The 22,782-nt window shown below is 35.4% G+C and overlaps 1 protein-coding gene across 3 annotated transcripts; it reads right to left on the bottom strand.

Moving 5' to 3' along the window:
- Window positions 1-6,562: 6,562 nt before the first annotated feature.
- TESMIN (testis expressed metallothionein like protein) lies at window positions 6,563-22,782 on the bottom strand. Of its 3 annotated transcripts, none has more exons than XR_011328072.1 (8): window positions 18,542-22,782; window positions 16,369-16,489; window positions 14,519-14,595; window positions 12,246-13,081; window positions 11,555-11,657; window positions 9,926-10,063; window positions 9,205-9,380; window positions 6,563-7,760 (listed from the first exon to the last, which is right to left on the bottom strand). XR_011328072.1 is itself a non-coding variant. In XM_069803484.1 (8 exons), exons 4-8 carry the CDS (start codon window positions 12,721-12,723, stop codon window positions 7,598-7,600), a joined length of 702 nt encoding a protein of 233 aa, XP_069659585.1. In that variant the 5' UTR covers window positions 12,724-13,081; window positions 14,519-14,595; window positions 16,369-16,489; window positions 18,542-22,750; the 3' UTR covers window positions 6,563-7,597. The 3 variants fall into 3 exon arrangements, 1 of the variants encoding a protein (XP_069659585.1); XM_069803484.1 differs by having other exon boundaries at window positions 12,602-13,081; window positions 18,542-22,750; XR_011328073.1 differs by lacking the exon at window positions 11,555-11,657 and having other exon boundaries at window positions 12,990-13,081; window positions 18,542-22,759.

Below are 22,782 nucleotides of genomic sequence, written 5' to 3'. Positions count from 1 at the left end.
AATGAAAGCAAATGAAGCAAAAATGTTAAAACATAGTAGTGACCAAAAAAAGATGAACGCCTACTCATTTCTACTGAAGAAAAAAAAAAAAAAGTGATGTGTGTATACACACATATTCACTTCCAGGGAAGAAGTCTATTCTGTATTCACCTGCTTATCTCAAATTTTCTCAGTACTTAGTAAGTGCATACAGAAAACTGCCAAACTGGGTTTCTCAGGGTCACTCTGTGAAGCTACACATAGTCTGATACTTATTGCTCTAAACTGAAAAGTTGCTTGAAACTTAAAAACTTCCCAGTCTGAAAAAATAGATCTCATAACATTTGTTCTCACTTACTTCCCATATACTTTCCATTTACACCAGTGAACTAGACTGTGCTCTTTACATGATTTTGCTCTTGCTGCATTAGTACAATGGTCCCAATTTTGATGTGCACTATTACTTAAACACTACTGTGACTGGAACAAACAATAGAAATTATGAATAACACAAACTTACTCCCAGAGACAGAGGAGCAGTACTGCATTCCACTTGATTAAAAACAAACAAGCAAGCAAACAAAACAGATAAACTTCAATACTGATGTTTTTGTTGCTATTCTTCTAATTTTTCAAATAGCAGTGCCTAACCAAGCTCTGTTAACAATTCAGATATGATTACCACACTCTGACAATGTATCACTTACCCCTTTTCCATAATTATATCTGCACTAGCATTGACAGCTTCCAAATCATGGCAGACCTGCAGCAATCTTTGACGATTATTATTATTGTCACTATACACACTGCAGTCAGAATCTCTCTTGAGGACTGCCTGTTACTGCTTTTGACAGTATGTACATCTTAACATGCTTCTTAACAATACACAAGAGAAAAGACATGCAATGAAATGAGGCTGGATTAATTATATGAAAATGTGACAAAATTGTAAATTTAGACAGCTTCCTACTGAAGCTGCTTTCCATTGTCCCCAGTCCTGTTGGTGTGTAAGAGAAAAATACAGTATTTTCTTCCCTAATTTCTCTTCTTGCAAAAAAAGATCTTTTTAAAGTTGTACTCTGATCCCATTAGGTTTCTCATTTGTAGACACTTTAAAGGAGACACTTCATTCACCATAAATACTATTAATAAATGGCAACTATACACAACATTTGCTAAGATCCTTGCATCAAAGGAATTTAGCTTAACCTAACACTTGACTTTCTCATATTCTGCTATGTTAATTGAACAATCCATACTCAGTTCCTGGGCTTTACCTTTGTAATCAAAGCAATTTTGAGCACTATGCTATTCTTATCAGTTCTGCATATCATATATTGCAAGAAACATTCCACAAGTGAACATTTCTTTTCTACTCCAGGGCCATCAGCTTGCACTCAGCAATTCTAACATGGCACATTAATGCAACAGAAAGTAAAACCTGCAAGGAGTACTTATATCATGCAACACACTTTCAAACTACCACTCTCTAATGACCTAGTGGCACCTTCTGTCTATGGATTTTGACACTGCATAACACCTGTGAAGAGATTGGCTTTTCAGTATCCCTTCTAGACTATTTAGGATTGAATTACTTAGCTAAGTTTACACAGAATGGCCTGTCTGTTCTTCCTCAGCTGTTATATTAAACATCTAATATTGTATTAAAGAAAATGTGAAATGTCAGGTTTCCCTCAAAGACACAAAGAAAGGTGAAAATTTAAACACAAATTAAATTCTATAGCATTTGGACTAATTAGAAGCTGACCCTAGCATTCAGGAGGCTTGCCATATGAACAGATTAATACCTTTTTACTTCAGTATAAAAATAAATCCACACCAGCTTCTCTGGACAATCCAGCTCAAAGAAAAATGCACCTTTTGCATAACAAATCTACTTCAAAGACAGACATCTAGTACTTTCAAAGTACAGAACACAAACTCATTCATGTATTTCAAATACATTTCCTCCATAATTGTTAAGGAACCTAAATGCAAAAGATTTTTTTTTTCCCTTTCATGGACTAGGAATTTGTAGCTTCAAACTATGATTTTGTTTCCATGCTCCTTTCAGATACAAAAACTTCTCCTACGCCACATCAATAATATAATTATACCTTAAGGTTTCTCTTGTTACAAAGAATTGCCTTTTACCAGCTTCCTTGCTAGGACAGAATACAGAGAGATGTGTTTCTAGCTACAGTAATTACCTTAATTTTGTAGGAACATAAGATTGCTGTGTAATCGGCTATTACTAATGCAATTACTCTGAAGAAATTGCTCACAAAGATATGTGTCAGGGGTGCTTCTACATCAGCAGAGATTGAAGTAATTTAATAATGAGTCACATTTGGCCTCTGAGGCGGGTAATACTGAATGGCAAATATCCACACTATGATGAAGATTTATGAAAGCATTATTTTGGGGTATGGTTATAGGATAGCTACTGGGTTTTGCAAATTCTCTATACACCTCTTCTTTTCCCAAACATATTAGCAGTACTTCTGTAATTTATGTTATAGTAGAGGCCCCAGCTGGGATCAGAGCCCCATTCTGTTAGGTACCTGCTCAGGGTCTGATATTTCTTATTCTTTCTAAAGGCCTGACTCAGAGCTTGCTGAAGTAAACAGGGAGACCTTGGATGGCTTATGGACTGAGCCCTAAATATCTGGCAGACTAAAAGAAAACAAGGAGGAGGGACAGGCCTGTCATCCCACTTCCAAAAGTCCTAATTCAAGAAGATCCTTGACAATATGCTTGACTTTATTATTCAGTATTCACTCAAATATTTTCCTGAATCAAGGCATGGAAATGCAGTGAATCTCTCAAGACCAGCCAGGAAGCATGTAGCAGACGTAAGAAGTGAACTCAGGTCTCCAAAGTCCCTCTTTAGCTCCTTAGCCATAAATCACATAATTTCTGTAAACAGAGCTCTGTGGTATGCAATTAATTAGTAAATTTGTTAACTGTTAGCACCTCTCAAAAGACCTGTCTGACATGGTTTTATTAGTTATTGACTATGATTGTAAAAAAGAGCTATAATGAATAAGCAACATAAAGTATGCCACAGTAGGTTGCCACGCTGCAACACTGGAATGAAGACCATTTGTGTACAGCTGCCCATGTGCTCTATTAATTGATTACAAGTAGCTCTACAAAATGAGCTGACTTACCATTGCTTTACCGCAGGAGCAGAAATACAGACATGCCCAAAGTACCAAACATACATAGAACTGTCACTACAACAGGTATAGTCATTCTTTTTTTCTCTTTTTTTTTAATTCCTGCAACTGAAAAATATAAACCAAAATCACCTAAACACAGGGATTAAATGATGACACTAGAGCTTTATCATCCAATAAGGAATGACTGCTACCACTATCAGTGCAGTAAAATAGAATGCAATTAATATAATAATTTTATATCAGTACAAAGTTCATCACTTTCAGTAATACCCATTAATTGTTAAGGTATGCATACAGAAGGCCAGACCTGGCCAGGGTTAACCCAACAGGGTGTGAGAAATTGCCAGATACTGCAGAAAATGGAAGGGGAAAAACCAGCTGGCCAAACTTAACGTGGGGTTAAATTAATAGGACAGTAAAAGGAGAAATTTCGAGATATAAAATACTGAAAAGGGATTATCCAGAACTCCCTTTGGGTGAAGCCTGAAAAGATGGTGAAAAGGCATGTGTTGACTTACTGGGGTCACTGACAAAGGCTGAAACTACCAAGCAAGGATGCACCCCCCCCACCCAACAAAAAAACAAACCCCAAACCTTAATAAAACTGGGAACAATGGTAAAATTGTACAACGGGGACAAGCTGTTTATTTGAGGGGGAGAAAAAGGGGTACCTGCTTTACAGGTCTCTGCCTAATCACAGAACCTGGAGCAGCACAATAAACCTGTTGTTCTGACCATACTCTCAGGACCCCCCCACAGCAACAGACTCTGCAACCTCTTCCTCCCCTCCCAGGGGTTTGGCTTTCTGTGCTGGAGGCCAGCTCTGATATGGCACAGCTGTAGCCTTGGATCAGACTTGGGTGAGAAAGAGCTGCGAGAAGCCTTTCTGGGGACCTTACCCCTTCACTCAGGAGTTGCATTTAAGCTCAGGCATTGCTCCTTCCTGAGCTACTTCATAGATCTATCTATACCTGGTTACATGCCCTGCTGATCCTCACTCACTGATTTGAATTCCTGGTTTGACATCGTATTTACCTCATCACTGTGGACTTATCTGGCAACAAGCAGACTGCAGGCTGATCTTATTACAATCGCTAGAGCTCTTCTTGCACAGGTATCATGCACTTTGTTGGTGTGGAATTTAGGCACGCAGGGTTGGTTCTTCAAACTCAGTCCCTTGTTGACGATAAGCAACATCTGTGTCTGGTTTAGAAGGGATCACAGAACATCTACCTCACATTCCCCAAACACTTCCCAGCACTTTCTTGTATATTTCACACATGAATCAAGAGATGCAAAACAATCCTGTGCTATAGAAAGAATCAGAAACTGAGAGCATCAACATCAAGCAAATCTTTGAACTGGCAGAACATTAAAAAACATAGATTATCCTCATAGAAGATCCTAAAAAAATTCCCAGTCTCGTGTTGTTGAAAATTCTTTCATGACCCCAAAGTAAGTTTGATCAATTCAAGCTTGAGCATTTAAACAGGGAAATTTAATATCTCTAGGAAGGTGAACACACACTGCCTGCATTTTGCCTCAGCATCTGTTAGTGTTCAGTACTTAAGGGTTCTAAGAATGACATATCAAGGAGAAGAAATTTTTCCAGGTGCCATAGGTGACTAGCAAAAGCCCTGAAGTATGAGATTAAAGAAAGGAAATATGGCATAATCTAGTGTCTTTCCTTTCAAAATCCCTTGACTATGCCAACATACAGACACTGAAAGCCTTATACTACAGACATAATTTATTGTCTCCAGGAAATCTGATTTAATTATGCAATTTTTGAAGTTCCTTTTTAAAATATTTTAGGTTCCTGGCTCATACTATCCTATCTGCAAAGCCATTTCAGAACCTTATTTTTTAATAGTTAGGAAAACTTACTTTTCATTCCAAAGTGATACGTATACTTTAAGAGCTTCTATCCCTCTTTGATATTTATCCCCTGAATTTATTTATAAAGAGGAATCATATCTCCTCTCAGCCTTTATTTGCCTAGACTAAATCATACTCCTTTGTTCTCTCCACCTAAAAACAGATATTCCATTCTCTCATTTGTCACAGGAGCCTTTCTGAGAACTGCATCTGTTCCAAATTGTTTGTCTTTCTTGAGCACAGATGACCAGAACTGTACACAGTATTCCAAAGGAAGATTTAGCAGCATTTTATAAAATAATACATTTTCCTCTCTCTACTAAAAATATCTTTTCTAATATTCCCTAGAACAGTTATGCCGAAAATTCAGAAACCTTCCCTCAAGGCTTCTTAGCTGGCACCCTGGGTGAAAGTCTCTGCATTATACATATGATATCATGTTTACCAGAGATGAGAGCCTAGAGATGTTGCTCAAAGCTGTAGCTCGTGCCTTCTTCATTCATTTCCCTTACTATACTATTTGTATCTCTCCCCTGCACTCCTGCCCTTTACTTTTGGAGGTAGAATTTTCTTACCTTTTCCACTCTAGTTCCATTTTTAATTCTGTTTTTTTTTTTAATTTTCCCTGTGATTTTTTCCTCTTTCTTTATTATTTTTCAACCTCTTGACTAGTCAAACTCTTATGATTTTTCTTCTTAACTGTTTTCTCCTCGTCTTTTGAGCTCATCTCTCCTTTGGGCTTAATAACTTGCCATTTTATATTGTGGCACTGTCTTCTGCTGTGTTTATTCAAATTAAGATGCAACTGAAGATGAGACTGTATTATTACATTAAATTCAGTTTTTCAAGGATTCTAACAGTTCCTCTTACAATGCATTTATCCTTTCTACTCCTTACAATAATTTTTAATTTTATTTTGCATTTCTATTTCTAATTGCTATTTTTAATCCATACTTGCACCACTAGTCCTAACCCTAGTTTCTTGTTTACTAGTGTTAATCCTACTGAACCTCACCTCCACTGGGAATTTTAGTGAGTTGATTTCTGAGGTTTGATTTCAAGGTATGATTTAGCAATACAGGCTGGTTTCTTCTTTTTCTTCAAGCTTTGCTTCCTTATGGAGTGTCTATTGACTCTACAGCCCTTGTATGCTCCTCTGATTTATGGCCTCATAGTAACTCTATCTGGGGACAAATACTTTTTAAGATGATGCCTTTATGTAGGTATTAATTCCAAAATCAAGAGAAATCATCTTAGGAATTGAAGGGCCCAGGAAGGGGTGAAGCATACAGGTGATGCCATATCACTTATGGAGCACTTTAGAATCCATTTTCTCCTATGACATTCAGCAATCTCCAGCAGCAGTTGTTAAAAGCAAAGATATAAAATGCAATCTATTCATATATCAGCCACCACCAATAAAAAAGCCCTTCCTCTTATTAAACAAAATTTTAAGATAGCATGCAGTCTTATCTGCTGTCCTGGCAAGAATTTTTCATGAATCAACATGACATGGAGAATATCTTTATTCTTTTAAGCATAAATGCCAAAAACATCTAAGCATATATTATTAACTTAGCATAAAATGTCTAAAACCAAAAAGCATTAATATTTATATATCTGTCAATTCATTTAGATGACAATTTTTTTTTCTTTTCCAGAAACATGGCAGCAAATAGCTTACTCCTGTTAGAGAAAATAAAATCTACTATTATCCCAACAGTAAGAATGAGGAGAGGAAGAAATGTCACACAGAATAAGAAAAATGAGTAATTAAATAAAAGCTATGCCAAGCTTTAAGGGAAACTGGATTGCAAATGTAGGATTCCACAGATTGCAATCCTAAATGCTATGTACATAAAAGATTTTCCCATCATAAACTATTGTACTTTATAATAGGAGTAAAAAGGAGGTAATCTTCCTCCTATGAGGCTAATCTAACAAATCTAATGTTGAACAAAGTCTAGCATGGGGTTTTTTTCCAACAGTAAATACCAAACCTACTGACAACATTGCACTGTTTTCCAAAAATAGTACATCTACAGACAGCAGAAGTAAGTTGCCAAAACAGAGAAGACCCAAAGCTAAACTTAGTAGATTTGCCTACTACCACTGGAAACGGAATTTTTTCACAATTCATAAAATAATCAAACTAAGATAGCAAATGCTTACTCAGTTTTTACTGCATCTCCACTCACAAACATCCAATAAAGTAATTTTAAGTTAAACTTGCTTTTAATAAGAGTCTAGGTAAAGACTGAAGAATGGGCTCAGAAAGCCCTAACTACAGAGAAAATCTGTTTTAGTACAAAATGTAAAAAGCTTTCTACAGTATTAAGTTACTCAGAAAAATGCTGGATGGGGTGCTGGTTTCACTTACACCAGCATAATTCAGAAAGAATTCAACTGAAGTCAATAAAATTATTCCTATGAAAGATCAAAGTAAGATCATTAAGTACCAAAATTGTTGAGACTATGGCAACATATAAACATTAATACTTATTTGCTTTATAATACATTGAACATTATTCAACTTTCAGTCCTTTAGATTTTAATTATGCATGTAGGATCTGAGATAAACATCTCCCGAATTCCTCCATGATCATCCGCTCAGCTAGACAAACAGAGTAACCTCTTTTTTCTGCCTCTTCAGCTTGCATCAGGAGACAAGCACATACTGCTTTCACTTCTTCCCAAGATATACATACAGCTGGTTGCCTGACAGAGGAAAAGAAACTAGTATGAAATGTCTCAATTTTAAATACACAAAATAATTTAAAAGACAAACTGCAAAACTCAGTTAAGAGTTGGAATGCACAGAGGTGAATCAGAGTAGCTGCACTGTTACTGTAAGATACATCCTTGTAGGAATTTCACTGTTCTACACTGAATAGCTTCAGCTTCTGACAGATTGCTTCTGAGTTTTTCTAATTTATCACATGGAAGACTGTGTTCACACTACATAGCAAATCTACGCAAATGCTGCCCCACAGGTGCAGACAGGGAAAGCTTATACAACAAGCCTCTTCCTCCATCTGCATGCAATAATCAGATCCTGCCTTATGTACAAGGAAATGTGTTAAAAAGGCTTAGTCAGGGTCTAGGAGGTACTAAATGTAAACTCAGTCTATTGCTGCTAAAGGAAACAGCACTAAGCCCCTTAAGGATTCCCTGAATGGCACCTTAGCAGTCTTGCTTTGAATAAACTCTTGAAAATACCAGTCGTTAACATCATAACTCATTCTGCTACATTAATAACGTAACTAATCCTACTGTGTGATTCAAGCAAAGGCATAAATTGGCACCATCTACCCCATCAATATACTACCAACAGCAGAAATTGATAAAATATTTTTAAAATATATCATCAGAAAGTATTTTAAAAATGGAATTAAGATAAGAATTTCAAAGTAATGTTTGATGCAAAGAAGCAAAGAAAATTATATATGCAAACTAAAAATTTTAGAGCCTGGAGTAAAGCTCCCTAAAATCCATTAAGATGTGGTTTAATTAATTTTAATTATTATTAACAGGTATTTCTATTTATTAGCCAAATGACTATAAACCAACCAAAAATAGAGATTAGGCTACAACTGTGTTAGAAAGCATAACAACATTAGGATATTTTACAATCCAAATTGCCAACACAAATAAAATTGACAGGAGATGGACCAAAGGAATGGGAGAGATGGCAAAGGAGCAGCGATATAAACATGCTTATTAATTGAACATCACAAACATGTTAATAACATAATTTTCTTAGTACTTCTGTGGTCAAGGTTTTGTTAGAAATGAATGCTTGAACATAGAAAAATTTAAGAACAGAGAAACTGAAGGAAAAACATAAAGTAGCTAAGGGGGAAAAAAAGTCGAGAGAATGAAATATGTGCTCTGTACATAAATAACTGCTGTTTTGTAAGCAGAACTAATACATATATCCCCGAACTCTGTATACTATATTCTTAAAGGATAGTTATAGCCTCTCCTTTAGATATTTTTTTATTTATAGAAGCAAGATGGCATATACTATGTGAAGTGATTCCTTGTATATAAGCCATCTGTCGTTTTCATCACTATTTCTTAGATAATTATGATAATGGTTACACAAAAAATTAATAAAGTCAAACCAATGGATTATGCAGTGCTATTTCCAAGTATTCACCTGTCTGTCTTCAATTTTGGTAACTCTTCAAATGTTGATGTTAAAACTGGGCTATTTCCTTCATCATTTCCAATGTCCACATAGTTTAGCACATGGAACTGGTTTTTTTCATCTGGACTTTCTTCATAATTTTTGCAACCAATGCATTTGCAAATAGAGGAACACATAATTTTAGCCTGGCAAATATAGAATATTTAGAATAAAAATTGTATAAATCTTAAATAAAACATACATTTGAGCAACCATTGGAGCTATACCACCAGGGACTTATTCTAGATGTGCTGGTCCGGGATACTCCCAGAGCAAAACCATCAGTATCAATAAAGTAAGAAAGCAAGACAGGTTTTTTTCCATGGATTCTCTGTGGAGACTGATGTTCCGTACATGGACAAATCACTCCTTCCCTCAATTTGTGGATAACTTTGCGAGATAACAAAATACCACAGATAGAAACTACCAGGATTAGCAGAAAACCATTCCTCACTTCTTCTGGAGCAAGTCATGGGCTGAGAGCTCCTGATACCGAAAATTTTAGCTGACCAACTTCAGCCAGATTCAGTTCTTTAAAGACATGACAAGAAAGAGACTGTGCTTCCTATGTTCAAAAGCTTTTATGATGAAAAATGCAAAGAAAGAAGTGATTCTTTTTTGCAGCTACTAGTTACAGAATATAGTCAATGTTAAGGAAGTAAGTGATGAGAGGAAAGTTCACCTGACTCACCTCAAAGCACTCACAATAATTTTTGAGGCATCCCGAGCGCTTGCAGTTACATCCTTTGTTATGGTGAGGTTTAATTTCTCCTAGATTTCTTTTCCCAATCTTTGGTAAGAAAGCTTCTGGGTTTCTATCAAGACAGGCCTAAAACAAAAATGGCTAGATTATGAGAAATTAAAGAAATGTTTTTAAACACTGGAATGACTGTGATCCAATGTTTAATAAAGAAGTCCTTTCTTTCCACTCACATCATTGGTGATATGAAGCCCATGGATAAAGGAGTCTTCCATGGCATGTGAGAGCAGGAATTCAAAGATTCTGAAACACTAAGCCAAGTTGGCTCTATCACGGAAAGCAACATATATTGTTTTTATGGAATAACGTAAATGACCCATCTACTCTTCTCTTGGGGCTGGTTTCCTTTTACTGCTGACACTGCTTTCACCAGAAATAAAAAGTTCTCAGTGAAGAAAGAACCCTTGCATACATAGTTACATACATCTCAGAAGTTTTAAACATATCTTTTTTTATTAATGGCCCAATACAAAGACCATTCACTGAAATCAGCATTGGATTGGAACAGCAGGTTTTTATTAGGTCCCAAGACCTCGCAATACCATGGACTACTAAAAGGCAGGTTAAAGAGGTTATATGCCCCTTATGTACAATATTTATGGATGGCACAGGTATGCTTTTGTCAGTGACAAACAAGATCTATTATGCTTTACAAGATGCCATCTACAGCAGTGAGAGGAGTGCTTAGATACCAACAACCCCATCAGCTGAACTACAGACGAGCATCTGATTTAAAAACTAGTCGTTACATACTGACAGCAAAAACTGCTGTGGCTTTGACTGGTTGGATGTGGTCTAACTCTAATTAGATAAATGTCTTGTACAATCCAGAAATGATGTGAATGATACAAAGATTGTTCTGGAGAGTTGCATACAAGAAGCACAAAACCATTAATATATCCTTAAAGCATCTGCAGTAGAGTAAGACTTTTCATTATCACTTTAAAACTTACAAAACATAACATACATATTAGATTAAATTATTGCCCAGATTGTGCAGTTCGACATACATGCAAAAATTATCCCACATATTATTCTTTATTCCACCAGTAAAATCAATCTCCAAATGTAGAAGCAACCTGCTTCTCACTAGCGCAGGGTTCAGTGTCGCTGCCAGGAAAGCCAACTTTGCATTGCTGCATGGGTCAACCAGTAAGACTAACACAGACAACTGCAGAAGATCTGTCAATGAGAATAATAATTCGGATAGTAATAATTTGTTTTCCTTTAACTACTGTCTGACTTTGGGATACAATAAATTTTCCTTCACATGAAAAAATTTTCTGAAATTAAATTTGGGTTTGAATACTTCCTTCCAAGAATAAAAATTATCATTTGGTTAACACATCACTAGTTTTAATCCAAAGTATCAGAAGTTCTATAAAAGGAAGGAAATAAATCCCTAAATTTCTTTATGTAAGATTAATACAGAGGCAACACATAACTTCATTTATGTTAAAAATATCATATTTCAAATGCTGTAACTAGTGGAAAAAACAATACTGCTGTATTTTTCACACAAGAAGCTGATACCAATGTGTATTGTATTTTTGTTTTTACCTTAATGGCTTTAAATCGCTCAGTTTCATGAAGTTGATTGTTGTAACAATTATTGCAGTTGCACTTGTTGCAAAAATCACCATTGGCAAAACAATCACAATATCTATGATTAAAATGTAAAATAACATAACAAATTAAAAGATTAACTGGTTTAAGTGCAAATTTTTAAATTTAAATTCTACTTCTATGCAGAATGTTTAGTTTCTTCTCATGAAAAATGTTCCTTCCTCTGTAACTTAATCACATCCAAACCTAGACAAAGAGCTTCTCTCTCTTTCAGTTTTGCATTTTGTAAAATACACCCAGTCCATCAACGAATCAAACATTAATTATTGTGTATACATCTCTGTGCATATTATTTATGAAAGAAAGCAGCAGCAAGACAGAGAAAATGTATTTTAGTATACAGAATTTAATTCTACATAGGATTTTCCAGATATGCTCTGAACAATTCTTCTAGCTTCTCTTTTTATTTTTCATACTTTGGATTATATGCAGTCATCTACACCTCTGCAGCAAGCTTGTGTGACACTAGTTTATGTCAGCTGTGGATCTTTCTAACTCAATATCAGATGAGTAATTTTTGACACGTATGTACTGTTCATTTGAAAGCACGCATTTCTTGTATGTTTATCCTTTCATCTATACACTATTATTAGCATTTATTAAATGTTGAAAAACTGTTACTTACAATTTAAGACACTGAGATTTTGTGCAGTTACATGGTTTCTTAGACTTTGTAACCCCTGAACCAAAAGATAGGCTACACAAGTTGAAAAAGGAAAAAAATTAGAAAAAAATACACAAATACAAATATAACTACAATGAAAACTAATTATTCTATAGTTTTGAAACAATAAATACTGATTTTATTTGTTACACCAATATTGGTGCTACTTAACAAGTGTGGCCTCACAGAATACATGAGAAAAAGAGAATAAGCAACCTGTAATCTCCCTCTATCCTCTAGCTGTCGCTACTTGGGACAGGTCTGCCCTTAGTCCTACAGACTGGCAATGGTTGTGCAACTGCAAAGCTCTCTCTCACCTTTCACACTGGGGTTGCACCTGCCTCTTATTTAAAAATGATCTGCAATTAAATATTATTAAAACAATTCCATTAGTGTTAGAAATACAGGCTAAACACATGCTAATTAAATTTGGAAACATATAAATTAACTTAGAAAATTAAATGTTTTTCAGGCAAATGGACAGCACAATTGCACTGATCCTAAGAAAACCTGAAACCATGCTACATAGTCTTGACTGCCAGCAACTGGCATCATGACTACTGACATATATACACAAAGCACTCTTACAGATTTGCATTTTTGTTAAGAGAAAGTAGCAGCTATGCAACATGAAAATGACTAGGTGTCATTGCCAGTTTAAAATTCAAAAGTCATCATGGATGTAAGATGTTTCACGCATCTTACCCCTCTGAGGTCATTTTCACTGGCCCAAGCAGATTTGGTTCTAGATGGAATGTGGCAGAGCTAGCTACTGGTTGTAAGGGTCCATTTTCAAACTGTTCAAGATAAAATGCATATATCCTGTTTATGTTAACTTTAAAAAAAATACTCTTGTAAGTTAACAGAGAAAAGTAACACAAAGAAAATGTTGCTGGGATAATTTGATCACCAAAGTTACTGATAAAAACTCATGGAAGTAAAGAGTCATGAAAACTGCATGCATCTCCTCTTGGAAACTATTCAGTATGTCAAGAATCCCATTTCTCCCAACGCAAAGAACCAAGAACAGCTTTCAGTGCCGCAGTGTTGGTGCACTATTTTCAATTTACTGGTAATTCTAGGTTCAGTTGCTTTTAATTCCAGTAATCAGTTGAAACTGGCTAGTGACTTGATGATTTATGTTATGTTCAGCTGCAATATGACATCTAATTGGTTGAAAACTAAGCAAAATTTTAAAAAATAATCAGCTCACAGGCCAAGAAAACACACTGTTGTATCTTCAGACATACAATTAATAAGGGCCTGGTTATGGAGAGAGACAAGGTAAGAACAATTAGGATTACGCTGTTATTACTGGTAATGGAGGGACAGTGAATAATTGTAAATCACTGTTATTTTAACAGGTAATTAATCTAGCTGGCCATAAAGAAGAGGAAAATTAATGTATTTAAAGGAAGGGAAGAAATCTAGGAAACAACTAATTTGGGATAAAGTTAGAGAAGAATTACAAGCCTGTCTACACCACTGCTCCAGAATGTTTAGGAACTAATTTGCAGATATACCACCTTTAGAGATGAAAGACTCCCTAGGTCAATGTTCAATCTGACCCTTGGGTTTTTTCTTCCCTCTTTTATGATAGTGGCTGCTATCCACAAACCATTTGCTGTGTTTGTATCGACATCACATATTCACTTCACAAATAAAAGTTAACAATTAAAAATTTGAAGTGATTTTTGCTGCCACCTCTGTTGGAAGTAACACGTGAGAAGCCAAACATCTGCAAAGATTTTTAGTGTTCTGTTCAATTTTCATCAACAAAAAAGATAATCAACAAAAATTATAAAGACTTAATGACTGTTAAATCCTAATCAAGACAAAAGAGTGTAAAAAATCCTACTGGAAGAAAATATTCCCCTTCTTCTGGCAAAAGTCAATGTTCTTTCCTTCACCCCAAAAGAGTCTTAAAATGGTTCTCAGAAATAACATAATCTATATAATACCAAATTCAAGGTTTCAAAACTGGAATAAATTTAATTTTCTTATGGAAAACTGTATTTTTAATTCTGGTCTTACTTCTAGAATATGTTGAAATCAGAAATCTTTATATGCAGAAAGAATAGTGCATACAGAACTAATCTGTCCAAACCAGCTAAACTGTCTTTAGAAAATGCATACAATTGTTACTTCCCAACATAGACTTCACAACCCATTTTAAGAAAAGGGAGAATAGTGTATGTTGTACTTAACAAGTTTAAAGGATAAAGCTTATTTACCTCTTGTTCATTCAGAACCAGTTCACCTGGAACAGGCAAAACCTGCCCCAGTACACCTGTCACAGGGTTGTCCACATCTGGAAAGAAGACATTTACCTGAAGACAGCAGAACTACTCACAGTGTATAAAGTTTCATTTATGCATAAATATTTTTTGAATTAAGCATTCAGGTAAATTGGAATCTTCAACTTCTTTTGTTAATAAAAAAAATTACCTGAGGCTGTCTGTCCTCTGTTAGCACTTTCTCCTACAACTTAGTTTCGAATCCAAACTTACTCTACAATAAATAGTGTCTATGAAGGACTTAGAAGTTTTTTCTCCAGAAATGTTTTTCTCATTGAAAAAAAACAAGTATAAAAACCTGACCACACAAAAATACGCCTGACAGAAGAACCCACCATCAATTTGTTAGCTAGGAATTTGAGCATAGGATTTTACTCTATGACACCAAGTAGATTTAAATTCAAATGCCATAGACTTAAAGTATTTTGATAAAATAAGAAAAATATCAGAAACGATTAAATATATTTATCTTGAGTTCATATTTTACAAATTTCCAGAGTTCTGAGAGAGCATTTGGAATATAGGTCTTTAGCTTATGAAAAAAATTACTAAAAACCCATGGAGAAAACCATAGCTGTAAGAGCAAGTCTTTGTGTAAGTCCTGGTGAAGAACTGCATTAAGTGAGCATCCTGGCCTGTGCAGAAAAAAGCAAGCATCAGTCATAGTAAGATTACAAGATGAATCTTATACCTCTACTTACTTTCTTCCCATCTAAAGAAAGAAAAATAAATGGAAGCCAAAGGACAGCTTAATTCAAAAGTTGAAGAGATTAGTCCCTAGAAACTTTTAGATATAATTGCTGTACTCAATTCTTTTACTTGCTATGAAGATGAGTAAAACAGAAGAAAGGTCAAGCAAACAAAAACTAAAAAAAATACGCCAGTGCACTCCTCGGCTTTTTGTTCCTTACCATTACAGCAAATGAAAGAGAGTTTGAAGGAACATGACCTTTAACTTGAATGTGCCTGGTTTACTCTTCTGATGGCTTCTGACATATAAGTAAACAGGCCCCATACCTGGAGCATCTGCTGAGAGATGCCCACACTCAGCACCTATTGATATTGAGAACAATATCTGTGCTTGTATAGTGTCTAATATTAAAAGGCTTTGTTTTCACAGTGCCATCAAAATGCACCACTGAAATAAAATTATAATAATAAATAATGAAATAAACCGTGACAATAATGTTTTTGAGGAAGCTATATGTAGGTAAAGAAATATTTATTTAAATTAAAACTAAACTATACTCAAATACTTTGTTACTGCTCAGATGAAAATGTGTTATTACATCTGAACAGCATTAACTTTAGGACCTCAGAAATTACTTTCATTAAAAACTGATAGCATTTCAAGTTCACAGCATTTCAAGTTCACATAATTATGTAAATATTAGTGAGACATTCTGAATCCCAAGGCGAAAGTATACTCATAGCCTGCAACGCTGCTCTTCATTTATAGGCAAACAGTGACACTTGGTGGCAAGCTAGGGTAAATGCAAACGTATGCAGCTGTTTATGCTAAATATGCTTTATATGGAAAATAATCTGCATATTAAAAACTTTCAATAAATTCAACATATCCATTACATCATTCTTATTACACTGAAGCGCGTAGCAATTTTTTAATTATAAAATGAAGTAAAATAATAACTGGTGATAGCTACACTAGCTTTGGCTCATCTCCCACTGTTGCTGCTTAAGAACATAAACACATGCATTTGCATATTAAAAATCTATCTATGATATACCATCTGACAGGCTAGAGATAATTTTAATTTTTATTGTACCTGATTGAAGATAATTATGTTGGTCATGATACTCAGGAATTAGATGAACTGGTTTTAGTCCTTGTGTGCCACAACCGTTTATACAGAGTATTTGAGTACCTCCTTCCAACTGACAGATAACCTGGAATGAATAACTAATAATTAGGTTTCACCTAAGAAACTGTAATTCTAAGCATATAAATATAAAAGTTTTCCTAAGAGTACCACCTGTCTTATAAAGCTTCCTAATCACAGACTGGAATCTCTCAAATGGGATCATTATGCATTAAGATGTTTGGGTTTTGACCCTTAATTTATTTTTGGAAGCAGCTATTGAGATCTACCACTGTAGCTCCTCAACCTAGGTCATATGGATTCCTGGTTCTCCAAATTGCTCCATGGGGCTTTGGAGAGCATATTCTAGCTATTTACTAGTCCGCTGGCTTCAGATTCAGTTCCCTAACCAGAACATGCCATTGTAATTGTTCATGTTTCATTTCATTTATTTAGCTGTGATTTTAAAATCTTCTCATTTGTTTTTTTTTGTTTCCAGCTGTTAAATAGAATGTAATGTGGTTTATATAAAGTAGCACTGTAACTAGATAAAATTTAGACTATGAGTCCAAGGAAGGGACTGCCTTATTATTCTTGATACAGCACTTACTAAGTGGGACTTCTTGATGCTAGCATGGTACAAATAAGTTAATTTTCTCTAGCATATGATTTTGCTATCAGTTACAGGATATAATTACCACGGGGTTGGAATCATTTCTGTGTGAACATCTGGATTCCTCTGCTACACTGTGTAATGCTAATAACTTGCAGCCAGACTTGTCAATTTTTGAACTCTGAAAAATTGCTCTGTCTTGGTGATTCTTGATAACAGTACTAACTGCTTCTCTTATCTCAGCCTGAAATACAATGTTTTAAAACTTAACAGGCATGCTTTAAAATCTACTTTAAATTCCAAGCAAATACAAGAAATTTAAAAATTTATCTGCATAAATCATATATTTTAAAGCAATGATTGTACTCAAATGTAATACTGAGAATAGTTAATCTACTTGTCAATGGCAGAATGATTTTTGCTCATATTTCAAGTAAAAATATTCCTGAAGAATAACAATGAACAGTAACATACTTTACAGTAACAATGGCGTTCAGTGTCCCCAAAATCACGAAGCATCAACTGATTTCTAAAGTGCCCTGGAGAAGTTAGGCAATAGTCACAGCAAATTATACAAAACAAGAATTAATCTTGAATTATATAACTTGACTGGGGATTATTGGGATTTAGTCTAAGTAAGAAGTAGTCATGGGAGACTGGAATGCAAATTCAGTTATACCTATAAATTAGATTGTTCCAAAATTAACTTTTGTTAGGGTGATCAACTACTGTGTGTCATGGCATTCCATCATAGATATGGTGCCACTTGCATTTGTTGAAAACCAATTTATCACCTTCTTGCTGATCCATTACCTTATTACAGTGTCATCTTTACAAAAGTCACACTTCCAGATGAGGCCTTGCCCCTCTCAGTACACACTTTAAAAAACTGAATGGACAACCTTGAAAAACCTGGCTACAAAATTCCAGTAAATTTCAGAAATCTCCCTTTCATTAAATATCTGCATTTCTATAGTTTGTCTTGCACAGATCTAGGAAATTATATTTGAAAAATTCAAGCATTTTAAGAGAATAATTAAGTTGCAAAGAACATCTCTCCATAGGCAGTGAATGCTAATGTTAAAGCCAGATTTTCATCCCCAGCTCTGTTCCTTTATATACACTGCACATGTGATAAAGGCTCAAATACTAATCAGCTCCCCAAGGGTATTTGAAAGAGCCCCACCAGGCAGTTTGTGTTCAGGCGGCCTTAGGAGAAGCCCGCTCCCTAACTGGCCTGAACGGGAGCCAGAATGTGCAAGTGGCAGACAGCAGCCAACTAGACTTGAGCCAACAGGAACGGAAACAGGAGAAAAACCCAGATGCTGTTCTCCCTTCCTCCACAATGTAGCAGTGTAGAAATCTATGCAGCAACATTTTTCTTTCCCTCTCTTTTGTGAACAGATCAGATAGCACAGTGTTTGAAAGAACCTTTTACCTTCTGGCACTTAGACTAAATCCCATTTCAGATATTCAACACTTGGACAGATTCTTCCAATAATAATAAAATCTTGCATGCATACTTACTATTTCATCATAGACAGAAGCACTAGTCTGAGGTAAGCCACAGATATCACTGGAAGATTCTAGTACATAAAATAAAGCATGTTTTGTTTACAAAAAGATCAGTGTTTTATACCAAGAACTCCTTTACAGCATCAGGGAAAGAGATTTTGATGTCACTACAGCACGACATTCTTGTGAAAGAAATATTTAATATTCTTTCGTAACAGCCTTGCTAGGAAAAACAGACTTCACTCTGTGTCTTTTTTATTTTAAAAGGTTTATTGTGCCCATTTGGCACAAATTCATTTAGCTTCAGGATAAACTACCTTGTAAGATCAAATCTAGCAGTCAGTTTAACCCTGAGCAGGATTGTGAACAGGTTATGGGCAGAACACATCAAACAACTGCTCACAAGGTTACTGTCATCAGCAGCATCAGTGCAAACCATCTAACTTTCATAACCGGTGGGCAAACTTGAAAGGGAAATAAAAATATTGTTCAACTCAAAGAAAAAAAGAAAATTGTGCTGCAAGAAGGAATATCTTCTTCACAGTCCCCTGAAGGAACGAGGAAGTGGTATGAGAGGAAGGGAAAATCAAAAGTAAGACTGAAGTACGTGGTTGAAGAAACACGATCATACATGAATGAACAGTGGTCCATTGTCCTCTCAAACATTCTTAGTTATATTAACATTATCCAAAAAGGGTCATACTGCACTTTGCCAAACCCAGAAATTAATTTATTTAGCCATTTAAATCCTCCCCTAAACTTATAAGAGAAGAAAAATAAAAATTAAAAAAAAATCCCCCTCAATCACTTAGGGCACTTACCACTTAAGCAATTGGTCAAGTTTTGTAACTACATAGCACTGTTTTGGATTCCTTTAAATTGGTCATACAAATACATTTATTCTCACCTGCAACTGGAGGTATAAACGATCTGAACACCTGAAGAAAAGAATGTTTTATTTATATTTCATGCATTAAATTATTAATTTTTAAAAAGCCAAATGAATAAACAAAAAAAATGACTTAAAGAGGCCTTGGAAATTGGAAGTTATTTACATTTTCATGACATAATCAAGCACATAAATGCTGTGGCCTATTCAGGATTACCAGATACCGTTATATACCTTGAATATTATCTCTGCTTTTTCTGCTCAACATATAGTTATGGTTCAGATCTAATGCATTTACAACTATAATAGCATCATACTTAATGCCTACATTTGTATTTTCAAAACCAAACCAAATGAATAGAAAATGGAACAAAGACAGAAACCAACTATTTTCTAGTTTCAAATTAGAATTGAGATTTTTTTGAAGTAGACAGTTTGCTCTCTATCTGTGTGTGCTGCGCTTCCTTTTAATATAGACAGCAGTTCAGGAGGGTAAGCAAGCAGTGTAGAAATGAATCAGCTTTCTTTATTTCAATAAAATTATTTATAACCTGATTAGAATTTTGTTCTAATACCTTTAAGAAACAAGGCAGATTAAGAAAACATGCAGATTTAGTGTGATAAACTGTAATGATACTAGGAAGACAGCTGGTCAGAAAGATATTTTCTAAATGTCATTTTTAGCTCCTTGTACAGAGGTGAACAAATTTTCATTATCTTCAACTTGAATTTGAAGAAAGCAACTGTTAAGCGTTAATCACACCTGTATTTTCTAGAAGCTTCCACCGGTCTTTTGAATCTTATTAATGGTTCAAAAGATTGAAGGTCTTGGTTATTAAAGAACTACTGATAATATTGAGCATGTGTGTAAACAACCTTCCAAGCCAGAGATACTTAAAACTATAACCGTAACCTGAAATCAGAAAGAAAACCAAAACATGTAAGGCAAATGTCACAGTAGACCTCAAGCATCTCAGGATACCACTGGGAAACACACTGGGCTAGGTAGTGTCAGCAATGATTTCTGTGATAGGAGGTTTCCTGCACAGACAGCCCTGCAGCTGCCACCTGGCTTCAGCCTGGCACCTTGGTGGAATACTGCAAGGGAAAACCAGACCTCTTTTTCAACCAAGTGATTTTTGTGATTTTGGGGGTTTTTTTAATGCTTTTGATTTTTGAATGTGAAAACAGCACTGTTTGTTTGTCAAAATACTTACATGGGAAAAAAATGTCAACTGGTATGCTTAATTATTTCAAGATATCTTCTCAAAGGAAACCTCAGTGCCCCTCTAGAAGCAGCCACAGTGCAAACTTAAGATTTGGAGATTTCTTCAGATGATATTTTACAGCCATAAACAAAGATGCAAGGACACGTAAGTATTCTACATATGAATAGCCTGCATTAAGCAGATTGATTTGATCCTGTGAGCATCACAAGAAGTTTTATGCTGCATACCTTTCTAGATAGTAATTGATCCAACATAGAAAATGTAACTTCAAACTATACAGAAAAACTGCCAAACATGGTAAGCAATGGGAAACCCCTCTCTCTTACAAAAATACTTTCCACATGGAGATTTAACAATATAGGCTACAGTTTACTGCTGCAAATAAATTACTTTTTAACTCATTTGGACTATAAATTTTAAGATAAGTGTGTCACCTGTGGAACTAAAGAACAAAAGTTTGTACTTTGTATAATTAATAGTTGCTAATACAGATGGTAATATATAAAAGCAAAGCGGGCATATTTGTGACATGGTAAGTTTTTTTAATAAGCAAAATAACTACCCCGCCATTTAAAAATATGGTTCATAACACGGACAAAAAAGAACAGCAGTCAGAACCATATGTTCACACTGCATGCTGTTTCTGGTAACATAAACCAGAAATTTTTTTCTGTATTTACTACTAAGTTTGTTCTAGTATAAAATTTATGACATAACTGTAAATATTATGTGGATCCCATGTAAGTTTTCATGTGGCAGTTCTCCACATTTAAGTCACAAACAAGCATGAATATATAAAAATTCCTATTTCACTTAATCTTACTGGCATCATTCTGACATTTTGATTGACTGTTCCTTCTGGAGAGAAAATGCTTGAAGTTGGCACACTGCAATTTTTATGCTGCATTGCTACAGAAGAAAGAAAGTGGACACCATTTGAAGGCAGATAAGGTGAATCAGCTTCTTCTGGAAGATTTAATTCCTTGTATTTTTCAAGATCTTCATCATCACAGCTGTTGTTTCCATGTGGATGTACTTCAACTTTTACTATTGTATTTTGATTTTCAATGGTAAGTGGATACTTGAAGTGATCTAACAAGGTCTCTCCCACATTTACAGTACATAAATGATTGTCTTGGCTAGATAGCAATCCTTCTTCAATGGGATTATTAATTACTGCAGTTTCCAGATCAAAGTTTTCAGAACTAACAGGATTATTTTGAGTAAATATTTCAGTTACAAGTCCACTGTCTATTACTGATCTTATATCAAGCAATATCTGATTCTCCATAGTCATGGACAGACTGTCAACTGTTTCATATTTATTTTTTTCATTGAAGATAATTAAATTTTCTATTTCAGTATTCTTCTGAATAGTTTTTCTATCTAGAAGTGAATGAAATAATAGTCTTAACCAAACAACATGTATATAGAATACTGAAGATTAATCCAATTAACATGTAACTGTGAAACCTAAAAACATAATGCTGGAAGAGGTTGTTGGGGTTCTGAATCTAGCTCTCAGAAAATACAGGCCACCATACCAACACAAACAAGCTGCTTTTACCACAAGAATACATTCTTTCTAACTTTTAAACACATTAACAGCATTCAGAATTGAATCAGAATTTTGCTACTGGGCTTTAGTAGTAAAAAAAAAAAAAAAAATCAATCAAATTTGCTATAATTACACTGTTTTGTGTCAGTAAGTAGCATGTTAAGACCAAACCTTGTCTGTACTCTCCATGTCTCTACTGCCAGTTACTGACAACGCAAGCCAAAGCACCTCTGCCCAGAGTATCACAAGGCCACTATTAAAAAGACACAGGCCAAGATCCACCTGCACTGTCATCACTAATATTTCTGTATTTAGACCACGGCAATATGGGGAGGGTCAAGCTACCTATGTCCCCCTGATGGCACCGGGATATACCAACTCTCTGAAGGCTCAAGTGTCTCTGACCCATATGCATCGGCCGCTGCCAGCTCTGGGGCGGAGCGGGCTAGGAGACCAGCCCTGCCCGGGAGCTCCGGCTGCCCTCCCAACCCACCCTACTTCACCACGCTGGTTTCCAGGGCAGAGAGGAAAGGGAGAGGCCGCACCTCCACCCCGGGCCCTCAGCAGAGTGCCTGTC

Source organism: Haliaeetus albicilla, chromosome 16, assembly GCF_947461875.1.
Source record: "Haliaeetus albicilla chromosome 16, bHalAlb1.1, whole genome shotgun sequence".
Lineage (NCBI taxonomy): Eukaryota > Metazoa > Chordata > Aves > Accipitriformes > Accipitridae > Haliaeetus > Haliaeetus albicilla.
Note: the sequence above shows the minus strand (reverse complement) of the source record. Positions and strands in the feature narration are given on the sequence as shown.